The 25,591-nt window shown below is 43.0% G+C and overlaps 1 protein-coding gene across 6 annotated transcripts in view; it reads left to right on the top strand.

The window, feature by feature from the left end:
• The first annotated feature begins 387 nt into the window (after positions 1-387).
• The window catches only part of pard3ba (par-3 family cell polarity regulator beta a), a 221,625-nt gene continuing 196,421 nt past the window's right edge, over positions 388-25,591 (top strand). For 3 of the 6 annotated variants that reach the window (XM_061803688.1, XM_061803669.1, XM_061803678.1), the window contains exons 1-2: positions 389-851; positions 18,763-18,864. In XM_061803688.1, coding sequence (XP_061659672.1) covers positions 735-851; positions 18,763-18,864 — 219 coding nt within the window. In that variant the 5' untranslated portion in view covers positions 389-734. Of the gene's footprint in view, positions 852-18,762; positions 18,865-25,591 lie in introns of all 6 variants that reach the window. The other 3 variants (XM_061803714.1, XM_061803705.1, XM_061803697.1) reach the window with 2 other exon arrangements.

A 25,591-nucleotide genomic window follows, 5' to 3' on the forward strand; every position in this document is an offset into this window, starting at 1 on the left:
GTTCATTTATATCCCATAATAAAATTTAAAAATGTTTTTTTTTTGAAGTGGCTCGATTTCCATTGAAGTATATGTAGCTCCCGCCCCCCATTAAAAAAAATGTTTCTCTTAATTTCATGTATATTATCTCGTAATTTACATCTCCATGATCACTCCATGTAGCCTGCCCCACGTTACCCATGCTGCCCTGTACACGAACTACTTACTGCTGTTGTAAAAGGATTGTTTAAATTGGGAGGGAGATTTTGTGCTTATTTATTCTGGCAAAAAGTTTGGCACGGGACGCATACGATTGGCTCGCATACTTACCTTGAAATTAAGATTTTTATTTTAATTAGATTTTTTCATTTATTCTTTTTTTATTATTATGCCAAAGTAAACACCGGCATCAATGGGATTGGCTGACGCATGCAAGCGACTTCCTGGAGCGCATCAAGTGCTGTGATTTCTTCCGGGTTTGACATTTGTTTGGTTTGATTTAGTGTACAGGTATTGGCCAGCATGACAGAAAGTGTGCCGTTGTGACTGGGATCGTTCTCTGCAGGCGGCAGCGGGCTGTCAGGACGATGTTTCGCCTGGATTTCCTCACCTGTGTGGCCCGGTAAAAGCAGAGGCTTCTGTCATCAGACACCTGTTGCCTCGCGTAGGACGCGGGAGGAACACGGGTGGTCACACTGCGGATTTTCCCACCTCCCTTTATCTGATACTTCGAAGAGGACACTTGTTTAGCAGTTATGAAGGTCACGGTGACTTTTGGAAACACAGCGGTGGTGGTTCCGTGTAAACCCGAATGGACCGTCCGGGATTTAATCGATCAATCTACGCGGAGATACCGCAGGATTTTGGATCAGGTAAATAACCATTACGTTCAATTCAAGTACATAATTTACAGTTTTTTAAAATGTTGTCTTCCAATGGATGGTCTATTGGCAAAGTGGTCATAATAATAAAAAAAAAAATCAAACAAAGTTATTCATTTCAGTATTATGATTTTAACCATCTGTGATAGTTTCCGCCATACGTTACTTGTGGTTATATATGTTACTTCACATGGTAAAATAAAATAAACCGAACACAGGTATAAATTGAAGCTATAGGAGGTGGATAAGCAAGGTGCCAATGTAGCGACCACGTTGGTGGGGGCAAAATTGCTATCCAAGACAATGTACCACTTCACTGATAATAAATCATAAAGTATATATGTATTGTCACCTATCAAAGGAATAACGTAAATAATGTTATCAAAATATTGTAATTTTACAGAATTATGTGCTTTTTATATGCAGCACAATGTGCAGGGATCCTTATTTTGGTTTTCGTGTTATCCACAAACATGAAAATGAGCTGATACTTTGCCCCAACTACCTGACCATACCCATCGGTGAGCAGCTCAAAGCAGTTTGTCCAATATACAGTACTTATTGTGCACATCCGTGAATCTAATGCTCAGAAAGCAGACATTTTCCCGACTGATTCAGAAACTGCCTCATACCTGACTCCGTTTGAGTTTAACTTATTAGGTTACTATTAATTACAGTAAGTCTGCTAATTATATTTTATTAAATGACAAGAAAAAAGGGGTGGGGTGTCTACACTCCCTGACACAGTTAATACATTGTTTACATGCGAAAGGATGAAAAATTTACCTGTTTGCCAGATACTACGAATCTTCTTCTCCTTTGGACTTGTCCCGTTAGGCGTCGCCACAGCGTGTCATCTTTTGCCATCTTAGCCTATCTCCTGCATCTTCCTCTCTAACCCCAACTGCCCTCATGTCTTTGCTCACCACATCCATAAACCTTCTCTTTGGTCTTCCTCTTGCTCTTTTGCCTGGCAGCGCCATCCCAGCACCCTTCTACCAATATACTCACTCTCTCGCCTCTGAACATGTCCAAACCATTGAAGTCTGCTCTCTCGAATCTTGTCTCCAAAACATCCAACTTTGGCTGTCCCTCTAATGAGCTCATTTCAAATCCTATCCAACCTGCTCACTCCGAGCGAGAACCTCAACATCTTCATTTCTGCTACCTCCAGTTCTGCTTCCTGTTGTTTCTTCAGTGCCACCGTCTCTAATCTGTACATCATGGCTCTCCTCACCACTGTTTTGTAAACTTTGCCCTTCATCCTAGCAGAGACTCTTCTGTCACATAACACATCAGACACTTTCCCCCAGCTGTTCCAACCTGCTTGGACCTGTTTCTTCACTTTCTCACCACACTCACCATTGCTCTGGATTGTTGACCCTAAATATTTGAAGTCCTCCACCCTCGCTATTGCTTCTCCCTGTAGCCTCACGCTTCCCCCTCCACCTTTCTCATTCACGCACATATATTCTGTTTTATTTCGGCTAATCTTCATTCCTCTCCTTTCCAGTGCTTGTCTCCATATTTCTAATTGTTCCTCTCCATGCTCCCTGCTTTCACTGCATATGACAATATCATCTGCGAACATCATGGTCCAAGGGGATTCCAGTCTAACCTCATCTGTCAGCCTATCCATTACCACAGCAAACAGGAAGGGGCTCAGAGCCTATCCCTGATGCAGTCCCACCTCCACCTTAAATTATTCTGTCACACCTAAAGCAGATTTGCCAGATACTACGAATAATTTGCATTGATACAGATTTGTAGACCCACGAATGCAACTTAAGTCCCTTACACAAAGGACTCGAATTTCTTTTGTCCTATTCTGATGAAAAATAAAAGAAATTATTTTTGTGAGATGGATGATTTGAGGCACCAGGCAGAACAAAAGGTGCATGCCAAGTTGCTACCACCATCATCATCTACTGTAGATATTGATACATTTGGTGATATGGTGATTTATCCTGGATGTTATGCAACGTAAGTAAAGGGTGTGACTTACACCTGGATGATAATTTGATAATTATAAACTTTCAGTACAGCGTAACCTGGTCGGTCACACCATGTTCTCTGACTCACTTAAAGCTAATTAACTGTACAAACACTGCTTTAATTCATCCGTGTGTATTCCATACCATTATCCTAACTAGGTCACAGGTCTGCAGGCCTATCTCATCTGTCATTGTAAGAGGCAGGGTACACCCTCAATTATCGCCAGCCAGTCACAGGGCACACATAGATTGACAACCACTTATGATATCATTCACACTTTAAATACTGTTTTAATGGGAGTGGGATCTGGCCACCTCACAATTTAATTTGATTACAAATCAGAGAGCTTAACTTCGATTTCATTATGAATGATTGACACTCCTTGAAAGTCCCATGCCATCAAAGTAAATTTATTTGTATCGTGCATTTCATAGACAAGCTGACTCAATGTGATTTACATGATTAAAAGCATTCAAATACAAAGAAATGCAAACATTTGAATAATTAGATAAAATTAGTTATAACTGTGTACAGTGCAAGAAATATAATTAAAAAGTGAAAGTTCAGCATGCCCTTGTCCATTTGTCGTTCACCGTTCGCGCCCCTGCATACTCATAGTGCATAATGTACCATATTTTCACAATGATAAGTTGCACTTAAAAGGGTTACATTTTCTTCTAAATAGAATGTGTGGCTTGTGTGCTCACCAAAATATTTAAACATTGTTGTGTGACTTCTCCAATGAAGTACAACCTAACATATGTACATCAAATTGTTAGCACTCAAACCGTGATTCTTACGCTGTCATTGTGACGAAGAATTCACAAAGCTTGGGAATGTTCACCTACTACTGAAGTTACAACCCCACAGAGGAGGGGACGTTCATGTGGGTGAACTAAATGAGAAGATATTTTGAAAGCAGATCCCGTTCAATCTCTGTAACGTAACTGGCATATGGCGTCTTTCTGTCATGCACATTTTGATGACAGTGACTTCAGTTACATTCAACGTTATGAATATCAGTGTAACAACAGCAGAATCATCTTTATTATGAACATGCTTGCATACAGACGAAATGTGTTCTCTGCATTTAACCCATCACAATAAACGCATAGTTGTTATTGGAACACACTGGAGCAGGGGGCAGCAGGTGTGTGTGTGTACGGGACTGCTGGATGGGACAACTTTTTGGGGGAACTCTTATGTGGTATCGCCAATAGAAATTCTGTTGAAAGAACTCATGCAACTTAGAGTGAAAATCAAACTTCATATTTGTGAATATATTGCTACAAAAACCCATGTTGAATTTTTTTTAAAAACTTTCTTAGATGTCTTATGAAGATGGTAATTTACTTCAAATACATTGACAAAAAAAGTGTCAAAATGTCATAATTTTTTATAAAGGGGTGGTCTACAGTGGTACCTCTTCTTCTTGAATTAATGTTACAGAAGTTATTTCGTAACTTAAATTTTTTTTGTAAGTAGAAGCGTATTTTACATGTAAATAGCGTAATGATGATGAGTCTTCCACATCGTTCTGGAGGAATTTTGTCCCACTCTTCTTTGCAGAATTGTTTCAACTCTGCCATATTAGAGGGTTTTCTAGCATGAACTGCCCATTTAAAATCACCCCACAGCATCTCAATTGGATTTATATCCAGACTTTGACTTGGCCACTCCAAAACCCTGTTTTTGTTTGTATGAGCCATTCAGAGGTAGACTTGCTGGTGTGTTTTGGATCGTTGTCCTGTTGCATAATCCAAGAGCGCTTGAGTTTGAGGACACGAAATGATGGCCGGACGGTCTCCTTCAGGATTTTCTGGTACACGGCAGTATTCATTGTTCCATCAATCACAGCAAGTTGTCCTGGTCCCAAGGCAGCAAAGTAGCCCCAGACCATGACAGCATGATTTACTGTTGGCATTATATTCTTTTTATCAAAATTTGTGCCATGTCTATGCAATATGTCAAGTTCAACGTTCCAAAAAGTTATTTTTTTGACTTGTCAATACACAGAATTTTTCTCCAAAAGGAGGATAATCAAGTTGCTGTTTAGCAAAGGTGAGACAACCATTTGTATTCTTTGCTGACAGCAGCGGTTTTCGCCCAAGAACTCTCCTATGAATGCCATTTTTGGCTAGTGTCTTTCTTATGGCAGTCGTAATCACTTATCTTTACTGTGGCCAGCGAGGCCTGCATGTCTTTAGATGCTGTCCCAGGTTCTTTTGTGACCATCATCAGAGTAATTTTGTTGGTCGTCCACTCCTAGGATGGTTTGCCACTGTTGCTAGTTTTCGCCATTTTGTTGACAATGGCTCTAAGAGTGGTTCTCTGGAGCCCCAAAGCCTTGGAAATGGCTTTATAACCTTTTTCAGACTCACCTTTCCAATATCTGTGGTTAGTCACAGTGACTTAATGATTTAACAAGTGGGGCAAATACCTTTTCACAGAGGGTCAAAAAGGCATGGTTATTTTTTTTTTTTGTGCCTTAATAAATTGTATTGACATTTGATAACTTTATTTCCTTTGGTTGTCTCTGAGTTATATTAAAATTGGTTTGATTTTAAATCTGTGTGTGTGAGTGTGAGATATGCAAAAAAAAAAAAAAATCAGGAGGAGGGCAAATACTTTTTCTAGGCACTGTATGTTTTTCTCCTCAATGTAGATGTAAGAAGCCCTGCCTGTCCATGGACAATAGCTTCCTCTTAAAAGCTCTGCTATCTCAGTGGACAGGTGGAAGTTGATTGTTTAACGCCCTCATTGCGGCCACAGTCGAGGACATGCGTGCCAGACAGAAGACTTTGTCCTCTGAGTGATGGAGGATTAGGATTGGTGACAGGCCTTGCTCTTATCGCCAGGCAGCGCCGCTTCATCCTGTCTGTGTGGCCTTTCCCTCAGCGAGTAGTGGTGTGACAAATGCACTAAGACTCACACACACACACACACACACACATACACACATGCACACACACTAGCCCAAAGAGGGCAGCGACTCATACATAATGAAGTTGTCAAACTGTTGGCACTATAGAGTGAAGTGAAAATGTTTGTCTGACAAAGGAACAGCGAGAAAAACAAAACTACACCATCATCACATAGTGGTATTATTGCAACAAGAACTCAAAACCTACCATGGTGTCAACATGAAGTTGTGAGTTTGAGGCTCTTTCAGTTTAGGGTTAGGTTTAGTCAGCCCTAAGAAAGAGTCACAGCCAAGCTCTTGCTGAAATAAACATCTCATTAACAAGGTCTACGTGCCGCTAAGCATCACCTTAAAGAAGCCCAACTTCAGTGATTAACACCAGCTTTCTGACGCTGCCCTGGGGATATGACGTTTACGTTGCTGCTATGTGGGTGTTGTTGGCAGAGCTGCACTGTCCTCTCCTGCTTTTATTAGGAGAGGGCCACAGGCTGTTGAGTCAGCATAGTTTTTTCTGTCCTGAGTCTAGCCTCCACTACTCTTTCCCACAACTTCATTGTGTGGCTCATCATCTTTATTCCTCTGTAGTTTCCACAGTTCTGAACATCGCCTTTGTTCTTAAAAATGGAAACTAGCACACTTTTCCCCCATTCTTCTGGCATCTTCTCTCCCGCTAGCAATCTATTGAATAACTTGGTCAAAAACTCCACAGCCACCTCACCAAATTGCTTCCATACCTCCACAGATAAGTCTTCAGGACCAATTGTCTTTCCATTTTTCATTCTGTTCAGTGCCTTTATAACTTCTCCCTTACTAATCAATGCCACTTCCCAGTCATTAATGCTTGCCTCTTCTACTTTACCTTCTCTCCAATTTTCTTCATTCATTAACTTCTCTTTCCATCTACTTAGCACACTACTGGCATCAGTCAACATATTTCCATCGCTATCTTTAATCACCTTTACTTGCTGCACATCCTTCCCATAACTATCCCTCTGTCTGGCCAATCTGTACAGAGTATTTTCTCCTTCTTTCGTATCCAACCTGGAGTACATGTCGTCATATGCCTCTTGTTTAGCGTTTAGCCAAAGGTAGAGGTGCCTTTGTCCTACAATGCATCTCAATGTATTCCTTACGCCTCTCCTCAGTCCTCTTTGTGTCCCACTTCTTTGCTAATCTCTTTCCTTGGATGACTTCCTGTCTTTTGGGGTTCTACCACCAATTCTCCTCCTCCCCTTTCCTACCAGAAGACACCCCAAGTACTCTCCTCCCTGCCTCTTTGAATACCTTGGTGGAAGTATTCCAGTCTTCTGGGAGCTCTTCCTGTCCATCTAGAGGGTCACCTCTTTCTGGAAGGCCACACAACTTTCTCAATTCTCAACTTCCACCACCTGATTCTCTGCTCTACCTTTGTCTTCTTAGTCTTTCACCCGCTACCAGTGTCATCCTACACACCACCATCCTATGCTGTTGAGCTACACCGTTCCCCACCACTATTTTACAGTCGGTAACCTCCTTCAGATTACTCCGTCTGCACAAAATATAATCCACCTGCGTGCTTCTACCTCCGCTCTTGTAGGTCACTCTTCTGGAAATAAGTGTTCAGCACTGCCAATTCCATCCTTTTTGCGAAGTCCACCACCATCTGCCCCTCAAAGTTCCTTTGCTAAATGTCGTACTTACCCATCACTTCTTCATTGCCCCTGTTTCCTTCGCCACCATGTCCATTGAAATTTGCACCAACCACAACTCTCTCTGGGATGCTCAGGACTACTTTGTCTAGTTCCTTCCAAAATTTCTCTTTCAACTCAAGGTCACATCCTACCTGTGGGGCATAGCCGCTAATCACATGATACACAATACCATCAATTTAAAATTTCAGCCTCATCATTCTATCTGATACTTTTTTTTTTTTTTTTTTTTACCTCAAACATTCTTAGCCAGCTCTTCTTTTAAAATAACCCCTACTCCATTTCTCTTCCAATCTACTCCATGATAGTATAATTTAAACCCTGCACCTAAACTTCTGGCCTTACTCCCTTTCCACTTGCTCTCTTGGATGCACAATATATCAACCTTTCACCTAATCATCATGTCAACTAACGCCTGAGCCTTTCCTGTCATGTCTCAGTCAAACAAAGTCCTGTATAAATTCCATATAACTTTTAAACTTCTGTTGATGATGATTTTATTTATTTATTTATTTATTTATTTAGCTAATGACTGCAAGTTTAAAGATACAACAAAAAGTTGTTTGATGAAATGGTTCACACCTGGCAATGCACTGGGGCAAGTGGAGATGCTTCAAATGTGTAGAAGAAAGAGACTTTACTTTCAGCAGCCATAGTAGAAGAAGAATCTACCTCAATTGGCCGTGGACCAAGAGGGCATTCTGAAAATAGAATGCTGCACAACATTCACTAACTAAAAATAATAAATAAATAATAATTTTTCATTTAATTTTAAAATCTTTCAAACCAGTTGGAGCATGGAAAGCTCTTCCAGTGGATTTTAAACACACGGACCATGGAGCGTCAAAAAAATCTATCACAAAGGGATGAAAAGGGTGGACCGCTACGTGAGGATAATAGCACAACTCGGGGGTAACTCGAGATGAAAATGTCATTGAGAGCAACAAAGCCTGAAATGCTATTCGAGATATTCCAAGGCTTTTCAACCTCCATACTTTAGGGCTCCGTAAGAAGCACATTGAGATTCTGGCGTGGCCTAGCCAGTCTCCAGACCTAAACACAATAGAAAATCTTTGGAGAGAGCTGAAACTCCGTGTTTCTCAGCGATAGCCCAGAAACCTGTCTGATCTAGAGAAGACCTTTGTGGAGGAGTGAGCCAAAATCCCTCCTGCAGTGTGTGCAAACCTGGTGAACTACTACAGGAAACGTTTGACCTCTGTAATTGCAAACAAAAGCTACTGTACCAAATACTAACATTGGTTTTTCTCAGGTGTTCAAATACTTATTTGCAGGTGTATCACACAAGTTAATAATTATAAAATCATACATTGTGATTTCTGGATTTTTATTTTTAGATTATCTCTCTCACAGTGGACATGCACCTACAATGAAAATTTCAGACCCCACCATGATTTCTAAGTGGGAGAACTTTCAATATAGCTGGGTGTTCAAATACTCATTTTCTTCACTGTATTTATTTATATTACTAATACTCATACTGAGAGCATCAGCAGGATGTGAGTGAGAGTCCTAACATGGCACAGGGCAGAAAAATAGTAGGTTCGCTGATCAAGAATTTAATGACTTCATTGCCAGAGGGAAAATATTGTTCGAATGCCTGCTTCTTTTGACTTTCATCGATCTAGATCGCCTTCCCAACAGAAGTAGCTGGAAGAGCTGGCGTCCAGGATGTAGAGGATCCGACAGGATAATGCCTGCTCTGGACCTAGTTTACATTGCGTGCAAGTCCTATCCACTGGTTGAGTGGTGCAGACAATCCATTCAGCGGTTTTGATTGTCCGTTGCAGTCTGAGTTTGTCCTTTTTTGTGGCGGCCCCAAACCAGACTGTGATGGAGGTACACAGTAATCATTGGATAACCGCTGTGTAGAACTGTCTCAGCAGCTCTTGTGACAGGCCGTGCTTCCTCAGAAGCCACGAGAACTACATCCTTTGCTGGGCATTTTTGAGGATGAAGTTGATCTTCGTCCCCCACTTCAGGCCCTCTGAGACCTTAATTCCCAAGAATTTCAAGGTCTCGACAGTTGAACACAAGAAAGTTGGACAGTGTCAGGGACAGTGTGGTGAAGGATGCCTCCTGAAGTCCATAATCATCTCCACAGTCTTTAGAGTGTTCTACGCCAGGTTGTGTTGACCACACCAAAGCTGTCTTTGATGACCATGGTGTAATCTGCGAGCTTCAGGAGTTTGACGGTCTGATGCCATGAGGTGCAGTTGTTCGTATTGAGCGAGAAGAGCAGAGAGGAGAGGACACAACCTTGGGGTGTCCCGGTGTTGATAGTGCCCATGGATGAGGTGGTGTCTCCCAGCCTCACCTGCTGTGTCCTGCCCGTCAGGAAGTTGTAGTTCCATCGGGAGATGCTAAACTGCATAAGTTTGGAGGGAAGGAGATCAGGAATGATTGTGTTAAACGCAGAGCTGAAGTCCACCAACAGGATCCTCGCAGAGGTACCCTAGCTGTCAAAATGTTCAAGGATGAAGTGCAGACCCATGTTGACGGCATCATCTGCAGATATGTTAGCTCGATAAGGAAACTGCAGTTGGTCCACTTGGGGACCTATGACGCTCTTGAGGTGGTCCGGTACAAGGTGTTCAAAGGACTTCATGACCACAGGGGTCAAGGCAACAGACCTGTAACTGTTAAGACTTGAGACTGCTGCTTTTTTGGGGACCGGGATAATGGTGGAGCTTTTGAAGCAGGTTGGTACTTCACACAGTTGTAGAGATCTATTGAAGATCTTTGTGAAGACAGGAGCAAGTTGGTCTGCGCAGACTTTGAGCCAGGATGAAGACACAAGGTCTGAGCCCGGTGCTTTGTTGATCGTTTGTTGTTTGAAGATCTGTCTAACGTGGTTTCATGGATGTCAAATGGTGGAGTGGAAGGTGGTACAGCTTGCAGTGTGGCTTGGAGGGTGCGTGGCTGTGGAAGTGTCCATTTTAAATCTGCAGTAAAAGCTATTTAGGCCGTCGGCAAGCCTCCTCTTGTTTTCTACAGGGGGTGAACATCGCTTGTAGTTAGGCAGAGCACTGCTCACGGCTATGCCGCATGGTGGAGCTCGCTCGTCAGACTCCTCGTCATTCCGCCCGAAGACTCGCGAAAATGGCGGCACACCTGAAAAATTGTAATTGTCGATAAAAATCTTTTCAAAACACTATTAAATGAGAGAGGATTTAACATCACATTATCAAGATAGAGTACATATTACATGACCTATTGGATACATTGTTACTCCAAACCACCGGAATTTTCCTTTAAAATGCTTGGAGCTCATTTTTAGAATATGGGTTCTGACACCTTATGTTCTTGTGAATCAGTCGTGCTGGGTTTATTGCCGTTAGGACATGGAAACCTCAAGTGTTGTAAGAATGTTACTTCTCAATCTGAGGAAAAAGTGCGCATTGATTTCATCTTTATCCCGTATACATGGATCTCAGGACTCAGAGGGCACTTGTTTATACTTTTGATATGTGGTGGGAATCACAATAATCCATGAAATGGTTATTAGCAGAAAAACAATCCACAATTTCCAATGTTGACAGAATTTCAAGTCCTATGTCACAGGAAGCACAATAGACAAAGGGGAATTAATAGGAATTGACAATGAGGAACTTCAGACGAGCTTTCAATTAAACTCCTCTATAGGTTTGTCTTTCTTTGAAGTGTCACACAGTGATCCCTTTTCATCATGAGGAGCTAGGAGGAGGATGTTATCAGACTAGGGTTGCCCAAATAAGACTGTTGCTAATTAGAAAAGGTGCAATTTGTGTGGTTTCTTGACGGAAAATCATGTCTTGCATTTTTCTTTTTGTGTCATCACAGCATGTGAGTTACATATTTTCATGTGAGTTACTATTTGTTGTAAGTCTCTCTAGCTCTGGCTGGCATCTGCACCCACTCAGACCCAAGTCTACGCCTGAGGCAAATGAGTGGCAGAACAATGGCATCCATCAGGTTTGACCGGTTTGTCCTGTCATGTGCACATGCTTTGCCCTAATGTTGCTGCAGATACAGGTGACGGAATACTGCTGTACTTCAAACTAGTCGATGGCTCCAATACAACACTACAGTTACACTATCTAGTAGACTTTAATCCAAAAAGTAAAAAAAATGGTCCGTCTTTAAATTGTTTTGTCATTCAAAATGGAAGATTCTTATTCAAGGTTGAATTTCAGCACAGATCTCATTACATTGTGCTCATACAGCTAATGAAATGTACATCTTATTTGTAATCATAATGAGTTCAATCTTCTCCAATGTCTGCCTTTCCTCCTTGCCATAATTCGAGGAAATGTATTCTTCAATGTACCTCTGTTTTGGTGAATGTTGATTTGAACAGGTCAGACTTTTAGCCTGCTCATTGTCTCATCCCTTACGGGGCGTGTACTTTTTGAACTCTCTGCATTGTGATACTGAAAGCAGTCTGGAATTTGACCACTGTCACTCCACCCACGGAATTGAAGAACTGAATTTTGTACAAATTTCACAAAAGCACTTGCACTTTTCAAAAACACCGCTCCTCAGACTTTTTACACCAAGTACCACCATCATGACCTACATTCAAACACAATATCATAGTATATGTAAGAGTTCATAAAAAATTAGACAGGTTTGATTTTCTATAAAGTATGTTATAAGCCACAGTAACATATTATGTACATGATTAACAAACACTGCAATGAAATATATGAAAATAAAAATTATTTAAATCATTCAATTAAAATTCATTGCACATACACAAATACAAATTATCTAAATGAATGTTTAAAAATGAACATTGTTTAAGAATTAAACACAAATGTTTTGGACTTAAAAAAAAATAAAGGTTCAAGTCAATGTATGCATAGGACTGATTGGTTAGACTTCAGTTAATCACATTTTCACAAAAAGTTGCCATGTGTTTGGTTGTAATATAGTGTTTGTGAGGTGGTTTTATAAATTTAGGATTCAGTTTATGAAAGAGGCACAAAATTGCAAATGTTGGTAATTCATGGTTGTCAAATCTCTTCATATTTTACCTCTGCGGAGTAGATGTCTAATTTTTTGGACCTTGTCTAATTTTTCATCTTATTATAAAGATATTATAATAAGGCCTAGACATTTTTTAACCATATATTTTCGGGACAAAATTGTTCTCCCATGGATTTCATGAAAGCAGGTGATCACCAGAGCCAAGATCTGGAAAATCCATCAAGATGCCTGCTGGGCACTGGGTTCAGCTTTATGCTCGCCCTACCTGGTTTATCTAAAAACATGAAATATTGTGAGTTTTAGCTTAGTGCAGAAGTGTCTGACCAGGGAATTCATGGATTTTTTTCTATTCAGGAGATTACACATGACATTAGGAATTGGGAAATTCCAGGGACTTTCACTTCTACAGGGAGAAAAAGGGTCCTAAAGTAGGGATGATAGTCAAGTTTGTTTCTATAACCCTTAACCACAAAACAACCTTAAAGTACTTCATAAGCTGTCAGTTGGAAATCACTGATGACATCAACGAATCTAAACCCTCTAATCGGGCAAGCGAAAAAATCAAAACCTAATTTAGGGGCCAAAAATAAACCTTAGGAGCTTTCCTATTCCTGCAACCTTTGCAGGAACTTCCCTAGCTACCCTGGTAGCTTGAGTTCCCCCTGTGATGCAACTGGGGAAATAAACAAACAAACAAAAAAAAACCAGGGTGCCGAAAGTTCCCATCGATTACTTCGTTCTCCCGGATAGATAGGTTCTTCATAGAGCTACCAGTAACTCTGAGAGAAGGCAGGCTGTGCTGACTAATGCTGATTGGTTGACAGACCTCTGTAGGTGTTTACCTTTTAATTCACAGAGCCATGATTACTGCATACGGCACTATGCAAGGCCTGAAATAATAGGATTAAAACATATTGAAAAGGAAAACATTGAACGTTGCCTGTAAGGTTGGCCGTTGGCTCGGTTGAAGGACGATGGGCAAAGTTTTTAAGACGATGGTGAGGCCAGGCATGAAGTACGGATTAGAGACCGTGGCACTGAAGGGACCACAGGAAGGAGAGTTGGAGGTTGCAGGAGTGAAAATGTTTTCTCATATCGATCTATCCATGATGGATAGGGTTAGAAATTAGCTTGTCAGACGGACAGTCAAGGTTCGAAGTTTTGGAGACAAAGAGAGAGCAGACTTTTATAGTTTGGACATGTCCAGAGGAGAACTAGTGAGTATATTGGTAGGTTGATGATAACGATTGGGTTGGCAGGCAAGAGAGCTGGTGGAATACCAAAGGGAAGGGTGATAGATGCAGTGAGGGAAGACATGAGGGCCGTTGGTGTTTTGTTATGTTATGTTATGGTGAATGCACAACAATTTCAGTATGTTAACTTTATTTTAGTTTCAGATTAAAAAAATAAGTAGTAAAATAAAGTATTTATTATAAAATGTACTCAATTAAAAACAGAAATATAATAAAGGGGAGGCAGCGGTCTAGGCAAGTTATGCTTAAAAAAATTGGTGCTCATCACCTTCTTGAAGGAAAGTGCCTGGTTTGCAGACCTGCTTCCATGGGGCTTGGCGGGCTACAGCTCGAAAGAGTAACATGGGTCCCACTTCCCATGGGATCACCACCTCGTGGTGGCCAAAGGTGGGGGGCGGAACTTGACGATCCGTTCCCCGGCTACACAAACTAGCTCAAGGAACATCGAATGTCACGTTTTTGCCAGGGAAGGAGCCCAAATTGTGCGTGAGGTCGAGAAGTTCCGACTAGATATAGTTGGACTTGTCTCTGCGCACCGCTTGGGCTCTGGTACCAGTCCTCTTGAGAGGGTTTGGACTCCGTTCCACTCTGTAGTTGCCCACAATGAGAGCCGCCTAGCAGGTGTGAGTATACTTATTCCCCCCTGGCTCGGGGCCTGTGCGTTGGTGTTCACCCCGCTGAATGAGAGGGTAGCCTCCCTCCTCCTTTGGGTGGGGGACGGGTACTGACTGTTGTTTGTGCCGATGCACCAAACAGCAGTTCAGCGTACCCACCCTTTTTGGAGTCCTTAGAGGGAGTGCAGGAGAGCGCTACCTCTGGGGACTCCATCATTTTTCTGGGGGACTTCAATGCCCACTTGGGCAATGACAGTGAGACCTGGAGGGCCGTGATTGTGAAGAACGGTCCCCTTGATCAGAACCCAAGTGGTGGTCTGTTATTGGGCTTCTGTGCTCATCACAGATTGTCCATAGCAAACACAGTATTCAGGCATAAGGGTGTCCACATGTGCACTTGGCTCCGGGATGTCCTAGGTCGCAGTTCGATGATCAACTTTGTGGTCGTGTCATCGGACTTGTGACCGCATGTCTTGGACACTCAGATGAAGAGAGGGGTGGAGCTGTCAACTGATCACCTCCTGGTGGTGAGTTGGTGCCGATGTTGGGGGAAGATGCTGGTCCAACATCGCAGGCCCAAACGTATTGTGAAGGACTGCTTGGAACGGCTGGCGTATTCCCTCGTCAGAAGGAATTTCAACTCCCACCTCTGAAAGAACCAAGACAGCCGACTGGAGCTGTGGCCGAATGGTGGTCGGTGCCTCCGGTGGCGGCAACGTGTGTGGGTTGGTGGCCTCAGCATCGCTTCTCTGCTCTTTGCAGATGATATGGTTCTCTTGGCTTTATCGAGCCGTGATCTCCAACTCTCACTGGAGCGCTTCACAGCCAAGTGTGAAGCGGATGGGTTGAGAATCAGCACCTCCAAATCTGAGACCATGGTCCTCAGTTGGAAAAGTGTGGCGTGCCCTCTCCGGGTCGGGGATGAGATTCTGCCCCAAGTGGAGGAGTTCAAGTATCTTGGGGTCTTGTTCACGAGTGAGGGAAGAATGGAGTGGGAGATCGATAGACGGATTGGAGCAGCGTCTGTAGTGATGTGGACTTTGTATCGGTCCGTTGTCTCTCGGCTGGCCTGTGAACACCTCGGGATCCCTCTGGAAGAGCTGGAACAAGTGGCTGGGGAAAGAGAACTCTTGGTATCCTTGCAGAAGCTACTTCCCTCGCGACCCGACCCGGAGACGTGGTAGAAGATGGATGGATGGATGGATGCTCATCACTCTTTCATTACCTCTCACTGCCTGGTTCACGTTATATCAGTCACATTTTACCTTTATTACATAGAAACACCCCTCCACCTTAATGTGGTGGAGGGATTTGTGCATCCCAATGATCCTAAGAGCTAAGTTTGGTGAAGCTGGTGAAAACAGGTCCAAAGTAAGGGACCACACAAAACACAGCTGCAATCCCGTATAATGCCAAACAAGTTGGGAAGATGTTTTCCTTTGCCCGTACGCGTGTCACTGAGGACCCCTCTGGAGCCCGAGCCGGGGCTCAAAAGCGAGGACCTAATCGCCGGGCCTGCACCCATTAGACCTGGCCGGGCAAAGCCCGAAAGGGTAATGTGGGTCCACCTTCCCATGGGTTTGTTCCAATGTGAACTGCGCAGTGACCAAAGACAGAGACTTTGGCGATCCAATACTTGGCTACAGAAGCTCACTCAAGGGACATGGAATGTCACCTTTTCGGCAGGGAAGGAGCCCGAGCTGTTGTGCGAGGTTGAGAAGTTCTGACTAAATATAGTCTGGTTTGCCTCTACACATAGCTTGGGGACTGGTACCAGTCCTCTCAAGAGGGGTTAAACTCTCTTACACTTTGGATTTGCCAATGGTTAGAGACGCCGAGCAGGTATAGTCAAGCATATAGTGTCCATGTGTGCACTTGGCACCAGGACAAAGTTTGATCAATTTTCTGGTCACATCATCAAATCTGCTAATCTGACCAACTAGAGCTGTGATGTACTCTGTGCCTGTCATGGCAGATCTCCAAACCCGTTTGTGGACACCAGTGGGTGAGGGCTGCTGCAAGCTGAAGGGGGAGTTCAATCAGGCCTTTTTACCTGTGGTACTCCTGAGTACCAGCTGGACAGGCGGAATGCAGCTTTTGTGTTTGCTGAGACAAAAACTAAGATGTAGGAGGAGTGAGGTAAGGCCATGGAGAATGATTTCCAAACATCTTAGAAGAAATTCTGGTGTCTCAGTAGGGGGAAGGAGTACACCATCAACGCTGTTTATAGAGGATTTATAGAATTGCTGACCTTGACTCGGGACATTGTTAGTCAGTGGGGAGAATACTTCGAAGACTACCTCAATTCCACTGACACACCTTCTCATGAGGAAGCAGAGTCTTGGTTCTCTGAAGCAGGCTGGTTAAAAAGCTCCTGGGTTGGCAAGGCTCCAAGTATGGATGAGAATCCCTGAAGGCTGTAGATGTTGTGGAGCTGTCCTGGTTGACATGCCTCTGCAACTTCCCATGGACCTTGGGGACAGTGCCCCTTGATTGGCGCACTGGCATGGTAGCACCCGTTTTTAAACTTGGACCGGAGGGAGTGTCACAACTATGGCTGTGGAGGGTTGGACCAGCTCTGCAACTTCCGCGGGGTACTCTTCTGTGCAATGGAGTTTGCCGAGCTGGTCTGCATGAGTTTTGTGGACTTTGTATCGGTTCGTTGTGGTAAAGAAGGAGTTGAGTCCAAAAGCGTAGCTCTCAATTTACCAGTTGATCTACATTCCTACCCTCACCCATGGTCATGAACTGTGGGTCGTGACCGAAAAAACACAATCCCGTATAAAAGGGGCCGAAATGAGATCACTCCCCAGGGTGTCCGGGCTCTCCTTTAAAAGAGAGCGAGAGAGAAAGTCATCCGGTAGGGGCCCAGAGTAGAGTCTCTGCTCCTCTATTGGGAGGAGCCAGATGAGAAAGCTTGGGCATCCGTTTAGGATGCTTCTTGGACGCCTCCTTGGTGAGTTGTTTGGGCACGTCCCCATCGGGAGGAGACCTCAGGGAGGACCCAAGACACACTGGAGAGCTAATGTCTCCTGGTTGGCCTGGTATTGCGTTGGGATCCTCTTGGAAGAGCTGAAGGAGGTAACTGGGACGAGGGAAGCCTGGGCTTCACTGCTGAGGCTTCTGCCCCCTTGACCTCAAACAAGTTGAGGAAAATGGATTGATAGATAAACAGAAAAAATATATTTTGTGACCACGAGTGCATAAAGTAATAAGAACATTTGGATATCATGGTATTCAAAAGTTCTTATTACTCTCCAATCTTTGCTATTATTGAGCAGCAGCTTCCCTTGTCTTGGGATCCCCTCATCTGACTGATGCCTTTTATCTGTAAACAATTCATAAAGACAGTTTATGTAATACCAGTCAATCACACTTTACTTATTCAAGTTTTTCAGAAAATAAATACAACTCAAAACACATTATATGAATTAAAAATAAATCTGGTCCAACCACCGCATCTTCACAAGGGCGCAGACCCACTCATGTACAGGCAGGCCACAGCCACAAGCTAAAAGCATGCCCTGATAATTAAAAAAAAAATAATAATAATAATTGGCAGACAATGAGTCAGTTGGAATTTTTTGTGGTCAGTAATTGTGTGGCAGGCTGACCATTGCCAATTTTGGTTAATCGTTCACCAACTGCTGTAATTAAGGCATGTTAATATTGTATAGATCCCAGATACACCAATCTCTTGCAAGATTCCAGAGAAGCAAAACTTATTGTAAAGCTCCTGGTTCCCACGGAAAGTGATGACCAACTTGTTTTCCATTGCTCAGCAGAAGATGCCCAGTGTCATTTTGTTTTGGGTTAGCACGAGTCCAGTCCTTTCAACTTGAATGGAAAGAGGTGAGGCACTCCCACTTTTCCTGTCTTAGACCTTACGTTCAAACTCACAGTTCTAGGCTTTGTGCATTCCTCTTTTTTTCTGCCAAAAAAACTGCTTTCAACTTTCCTGCATCTTCGATCTACAGTAGCTGAATTTTTAACAGCGTCCTATCGGTTAACAATGCTGATGGTTGTTGACTTGGGCTTGTCTGATCCAGTAAGGAATTATTTCGTTGGTTGCTTGTATTTTTCTGACAAAGTTTTAAGCCAGATGGCCTTCCTGATGCAACCCTCTCCATTTATAAGGGCTCAGGACCGGCCGACAGTTTTCAATGGCTTGTCCCCCCCGTAGGGCTACAATAAAATAATACAGGGTTTGTGGTGCCTCAAAACATTGGTCCTCATTAGGAACATCATGTGTCCTTGTTTTTCCATTGCAGCAAGTCATTGACTGCCAGTAATGTCTGCAGACTAACTTTTTTGTTCATGTTTCTTAATCACACCCTAGTCATGATAGTCCCAATTTGCGGTACTCTTTCTCAATCTAATGGGACCAAACACAAATTAATACATTTGTAAATTACACTATTTTTTTGCCTCTTTATGCAGCATGGGAGCAATGCAGTGAAAACCCATCACCTGGAGTACTCTGATGGAAGCATCCTGGACAAGGATGATCTGTTGACAGACCTCGTGGAAGATAAAGATAAGGTAAGCAGAGGAAGGCTTCCTTATTCTTCTAAGTGAGAGAGGAGAAGCCACTGCTTGCTCATTTTTGCTTAATTTTTATGTCTTGGCCTGCCAGTAAGATTGTCACTGGGACTCTGCAATAAAAGTCTTCCTTCTTTTGTTTTAGAGATGCTTGTTTGAGCTTTGGGATTAGGCTGTCATTAATTTATTTAAATCATTGTAAATTTGCACAAAATCAGATAATGACACTCAACAAAACATTATCACATTCTCATGTGTGAGGCATAAGTATTTCTTCGTGTGTGTGTGTTTATTTATATATATATATATATAAACACACACAGATACAGTATCAAACTGGGAGGTGAGACAGTGAATGAGGTAAATCGGCCCATCCATGAGGCAGAGAAAATTATTCAAGTGTTTTGATTTTGGATGTGAAGTCCTGGACACATTTGAATAGTCATTGCAGCCCTAGAAAGAGAAATTCACAGATAAATATAATTAGGTATACTTTGTTAGCTACAAGACAATTTAACAACTACTCTTAAGTATCCCCAACGGTATTTTAAGGTGTATGAAGAAGTGTGTGTGTGTGTGTGTGTGTTTGTGTGTGCGCGCGCCTGTACAATTGCAAGTTTGCCAAAACAGCTCCAGTGAAGCAAGGGGACACAATTGAATAATCAATGGTGAAACGCCTACTCAGGTGGGAGAGATGCTTTTTCAATCATTTCAACATTCATTTTCTGACTGTATCGTCATATGTGCATCGTATTTGTTTGGGACTCACTGGTTTTAATAATTCCTTTCCTCTGTGCCGTCTCGCAATGGCACAGATCAATTCCTTTGCTAACAACTCATCCTGGCATCAGCTCCCTTCCCATAGCTGCACTTCTTTTTGACAATTACGGGGTTTGCTAGAACCTTTGCTGCAGAGGAACTGTCCTATTTACCTTGCTCAGCATTCACCCAATTCTCAAAACATCTTCCCCACTTTCATCTCTGCTCTAATTTTATTCTCTTGCTTTGCTGCTGATGAAAAGATGGCAAGGCAGCGATCCTCGCCATGTGCCAATCACCTGAAGTGTCATCTATAGGGTTCCAGACACTTTGAGCACTCGCAGATTAATGAGCTTTGCCTGGTACTTTTGATTAGCATGTCTTTCTTTTGTTTGTCAGTCTTTCATTACCTTGCCATGGCAGACAGATTCTCTCCTTACTGTGTCCCCCTCCCTGTTATTGTGGCCAGCAGCATCATGCCATCAATTATACTGGAGTGGACCGATTGTGAAAGCGCACCCCACCACAGCATGGGCCCTGTATTAGCCACAGATGCTAATGAGTTAAAATGGTTGGCTGTTTGTGCACACTCACATCCACGTGCACATTCGTACACAAAATCCACAGGACGTTGCACAGTGCATGGACAGCTATATACATGATATTCCCGAGGGAGAGCAATGATGTGATTACAGGTCTACTCTGCTCCTTGCATGCACAGCTGTACATGTATACGCACATATGCATGCACACACGCACCCCCCCCCCACACACACATTCATTAACGTCTTGATCACCAGCCTTATATATATATATATATATAATATATATATATATTATATATATATATATATAGTGTGTATTGTACACAACCAGGAATACTCGTTAACACAAGCAACATGCTGTACCAGTCAATTGTACCCTCTGAAAAATATAAAAAATAGCTAAAATAGCACTTAGTTTATAGCACTTCATCTGCACCTCATATTGTAGAGTGCTTTACAAAGCCTCACCCATTTACACACTGGTACTTGTACACTGGGAGCAAATCTGTGTTCACTGTCTTGCCCAGGACACTTGAACAACAGACAATCAGAGCTGGGGAGTAAAACTGGTGACGCTTTGTGCGAACTGTCTTTTGCAAAAAAAGAAAAAAAAAGCTCATATGTACAGTTAAGAAATGTTGAGAAAAACAAATCAAAATGTTAATGTTTCTCAGTCCATGGTAAGACAGGTTCACATGTCAGAATGCTGTTCATCGAGTTCAGCCCAGCATTCAATACCATCATCCCCCAGCAACTCATCCTCAAACTCGACGTGCTGGGACTCAACACCTCCCAGTGCGACTGGCTATTGGACTTCATGATGGGCACACCCCAGGCAGTTTGGATTGGCAGTAACACTTCCAACAACATCATACTGAACACAGCCCCCGCCGAGAATGTGTGCTAAGCCCCCACCTCTTCACCCTTTGACCCACGACTGTGCACCCACATCCAACTCCAACCTCTTCAAGTTTGCAGATGACACAACTGTGGTGGGCCTCATCAACAACAACAATGAGACAAGCTACAGGAGTTAGGTGAGCTGCCTGGCGATGTGGTGGAAGGACAACAATCTCCACCTGAATGTGGAGAAGACTAAGGAGATCATAGTGGAGTTCAGGATAGGCCACACCCCACTAACCATCAACGGTGCTAGAGTATGCCGGGTGAGCACCACCAAATTCCTGAGTGTACACATCTCCGAAGACCTGTTCTTGGCCTCTAACACCACAGGACTGGCCTAAAAGGCTCAACAGTGGCTCTATTTCCTGCGGAAACTGAAAAGAGCGAGATCCCCATCCCCCATCATGATCTTCTTTTACAGAGGCATGACCAAGAGCATCCTGTGCAGCAGCAGCATCACTGTGTGGATCACAGGTGACATCACTCACCCATCCCACTGCCTCTTTAAATTGCTGCCATCAGGGAGGAGACTGCAGAGTCTTCTGGTCAAAACCAGCGAGCTCAAAGACAGTTTCTTCCACCATGCAGTCAGGAAGCTCTACTCCCTCTGTATTTTGCCCTCATTATTATTATTATCCCTCCTTGGCACCCAGTACCATAAACTCGAGACCAGAAATCAAGCTCATCATTAAAGGTCAAGTGTCATGAAATGGTTAATTTTTAGTATGTTATTAATTAAAAAACGGCAGCCGGTTTGGACCCATCCATTTTTTCACCACAAAACATGATTTTGACCTATATGGCTTTTTGTAACTCCCGCCATGAAAATCCTCTCGAGGGATTTGTTTTCGAGATGAAGCAGGAAGTGACGTACGGGGCAAGAGTGGACTCATTTGTTTCTATTAGCTTTACCTGCAGGAAGGTAGCTCGTTGTTCCTTCGTGTTATCCAAAATGCCGGCTTGTTGCATTGCTGGATATTGCTCGAACACTCTGGAGGATGGATTTACCCTTCATAAGTTTCCAATAGACCTGGTTTGTTGTGAAAAATGGGTTGCACAGGTGCAAATGACGAGAGCTTCGTGGGTCCCAAATGACAGGTAAGTGTGTATACAGCTAGTAAATATAAATAGTTTGGGGTGGACTACGTAATCGTTCTCTCATAACGTAACAAAAGATCCGCGTATGTATGACAGGGGTGGTTAATGTGGCGATGTGCACGTCGGAAGGCTGCTGCGTCGGCTCGCCGGCAAAGGCTGCGCGTCGGGCTCGTGGACGGCTGCGGCTATGAACAATGCTGCCGGCAATGGCGTACTCAGCCGCATGTGACGACAACACTGTAAATGGCCCAGCTCGCCGCTGTGATAAGCCACCTCTGCGCCGAAAATGAGCTACCCGGCCGACAAGGCTGGCTCAGCCTTCCCGGCCTTGTCTACAAAGTCGAGCCGGCCTTGTCGACCGGCGTGGCTCATGCTGCGGAAGTGGATCGGACAGGGAGGCGGTATGGGTGTGATCCGCACATCATCTAAATATGGCTCGAAACAATAGGGTAATATTGCCATAGTAACTTCACTCGGTTGTAAGATGTTCTCTTTGAAAAGAGCTTCCGTGTCTCCCACATTAGGCGCCACAGTGTGTTTTCAAAGGTGAATGTCCATTTGGGGTGATGTCACGGACAGGAGATGCAGCCAATATGGCGACCACTTGGATGTTGAATGACACTTCCGCAATTTTGCTTATGGATGACGCACTCTCTGCTCATATGTATTTTTCATTACAATTTCTATTTTAGAATGTGTTTAGGGATGACGCCCTTTAAACTCCTCTTTAAGAACAGTATTCGCCTTGCCCTTGCAGTATTGTGTGCATTACCCAAGTGATTTTTCTGCTACGTACAGAATGAGATTTTTTTAGAAACGTGCAGAGGGTCGTTGTGGAAAAGAGGAAGGCCAAAGAGAATATTTCTGGGTGTGACTAGGGAAGACTTGCAGATAGCTGAAGACGGCAAAAGATTCAGAGGACAGGGAGACATTGAAGATGGTTATTCAATATGCAGACCCCTGAATAGAGTTAGAACGAAAGGGAAGGTCTGCACCTAATTGGAACATGAGTCATGTTTAAGTTAAATTTGATGTGGATGCTATTTTTAAAACAAAAAAAACACAGTGGACACCACATACAGTACATTATGTCCTTTCGAATATTTTGTGAACTTGAGGAACACTGCCACCCAGCCAGTTTCATCAGTTCTTTCTAAATGTCAGATCTTTATGAGAGGTGATTATAAGGCAGCACTTGTGTTAAACAGATGGAGAGAAACTTGGTTCTGACTGAATAAGATGGTGGTCGTGAAGACCACTATGCTCCATGATACCGCAATTCAGTCACTCACATTTGAGGAGCGCGTTTGCGCCTAAGCGCCATCTGCACAGTTGAGCACGAAAAATCACACGCGTAAAATTTGTTACAAGTAGAAAAAATAGACATTGAAAGACTGCTTATTTTGTGTAGTCTTAACGTTAACGTTAATTTATGTTTTTTTTTCATAAACGTTGTTAACAAAAGAAGCCTGCTCCGAAACAATCAGTATTCACCCAGAATAAGGAAATGCAAGTTAACTGTTCTGAGTATGTACGGAAGTGATGCCAAAGCACATGTTCCGAGCTGCTTCACGTACTGCAAGCACATTTACGTCGAAACTCGTCAACATAATGAGCCATGTTAAAGGAAATTCAGTTACACCAGGGGGGGCTCAATGCGTCAATGTCGAGGCAGTTTTGGTTGATCGTGTGATGGCGTGTAACCCCACCCACCCAAAAATAAGACGTTAGACTATCGTCCACTTCATCACTTGATTTCAGATGTGGCGCTTTCTAGCAAGCCGGCCTGCTATTTACGGCAGTCGCGGCGATGAGCCAACCCACCCACCACCACCACCGGTCGATCGCAAGAGGCTGGCTGCTTGAAGAGTATATCTTGGTGGGGGGATTCTGGGAACTCCTGAGTTACATTTGAAAACATTTCTGGGATATAACACAGGTAATGTTTCTGTATCTAATTATAATAACTATGAGATTGGGATTTAGTTCGACTTGATCTAAGTTCTAATGTTAGACTTATCTATCCATATATCTATATCTATATCTACCTAATGGTACCGCATTATCTTGAAGTTGAAAACTTTTCCCCTCTTCATGCTTTAGGAAGATATAGATAATCTACTGCAGGGCTGGCCAGACTTTTTTTTTTACCCCAAGATCTACTTTTCAAGCTACTGACGGGGGGTTGGGGCCGGGGGGGGGGGGTGATGATGCTCCCAAACGTTATGTTATTAATGTTATGTGATATACTATATGTAAATATATATGTACATTTTAAAATACAGAATAAGCTTTTTGTGCACTGTATTGTCTGTGCTTTCATCATGGATCAGGCTGTGCCAAGATGGAATTTTAAAATTACACACCATCTCATCTGCACTTTCTACTTTGGCTGGCTTCAGACCAGACCTTTCCCACTCGAAAAGAGAAAATCTTGTCCAGTTTAACCACTTTTTCTTTGATTATTCACATACTCTGACAGTTATTGCATCTTAAAACAACAGCATTTCTTTTTTAACTTTTTCCATTCATCTCCAAAGTAGACATAAGCATCACGTCTAGCTCGTCTTTGCTCTACGTTTCCCAGACTGTGTTGCGAACTAAACCAGCGGTGGTGGACGCTGTCTTTTTAAAACAAATTGATGGACTGCGTCAGTACTGTAACAATTGTAATTATGAGTGTACGTCTTTAAGAGCGGGGATGGGGGGGTGGGTGTAAGGTAAACTAGGAATAATAATTGGGACTGTGGTTGGTCACGTTTAAAGCAAATGTTTTCTGGTAAATCTGTCGCTGGATGAACTCTTTCTACACACAATGTTTTCAAAGGTGTGTTATGAATTCTTCAGCTTCAGCCTTGAAATCCTGTCAAATGAACAGAATAAAAGACATTCCCAAATTTGTTCTCATTCCTGTGCTTTCCATTGCAAGTTGTCCCACAGAGTTTTAATTCATTTAACATGCTTTACTGTGCTACCTTACCACTATGACTGATGGAGCCTTTCCAAAGTGATTTGTCGTCTCACCAAAGGAAAAGAGTGAAATGAAGCTCTTTTGGCGTGCTTTTGGAGCATCAGTTTGTTGTGACTAATGGTGCCAGCGGGGTCAACTTAACGTCACTTCTTGTATCTCAATGCCCCAACCACTACATTTACTCCAGTGTTAATCTGTCAGTATCGCATCACCCATTAGCTGCTTTAACTCCAGGGCTCATGGTTATGAGATCCCAAAGGGAGTGGAAGGTCCAAGGCTAACTTTTCAAAGGATAAAAAAAAATGCATCTAGGAAGAAAGAAAAGCAGTATTAGTTTTACAGATCTCTAGAAGTTTAGCTTCCAAGCCTGGCAGGAAGCGTTTCACACTGTTAAGGATCAGATCGACTTATTTACAGCAGAGCTTCTCTGACTGGAGTCGCTGACATCACT

Source organism: Syngnathoides biaculeatus, chromosome 2, assembly GCF_019802595.1.
Source record: "Syngnathoides biaculeatus isolate LvHL_M chromosome 2, ASM1980259v1, whole genome shotgun sequence".
Taxonomy (NCBI): Eukaryota; Metazoa; Chordata; class Actinopteri; order Syngnathiformes; family Syngnathidae; genus Syngnathoides; species Syngnathoides biaculeatus.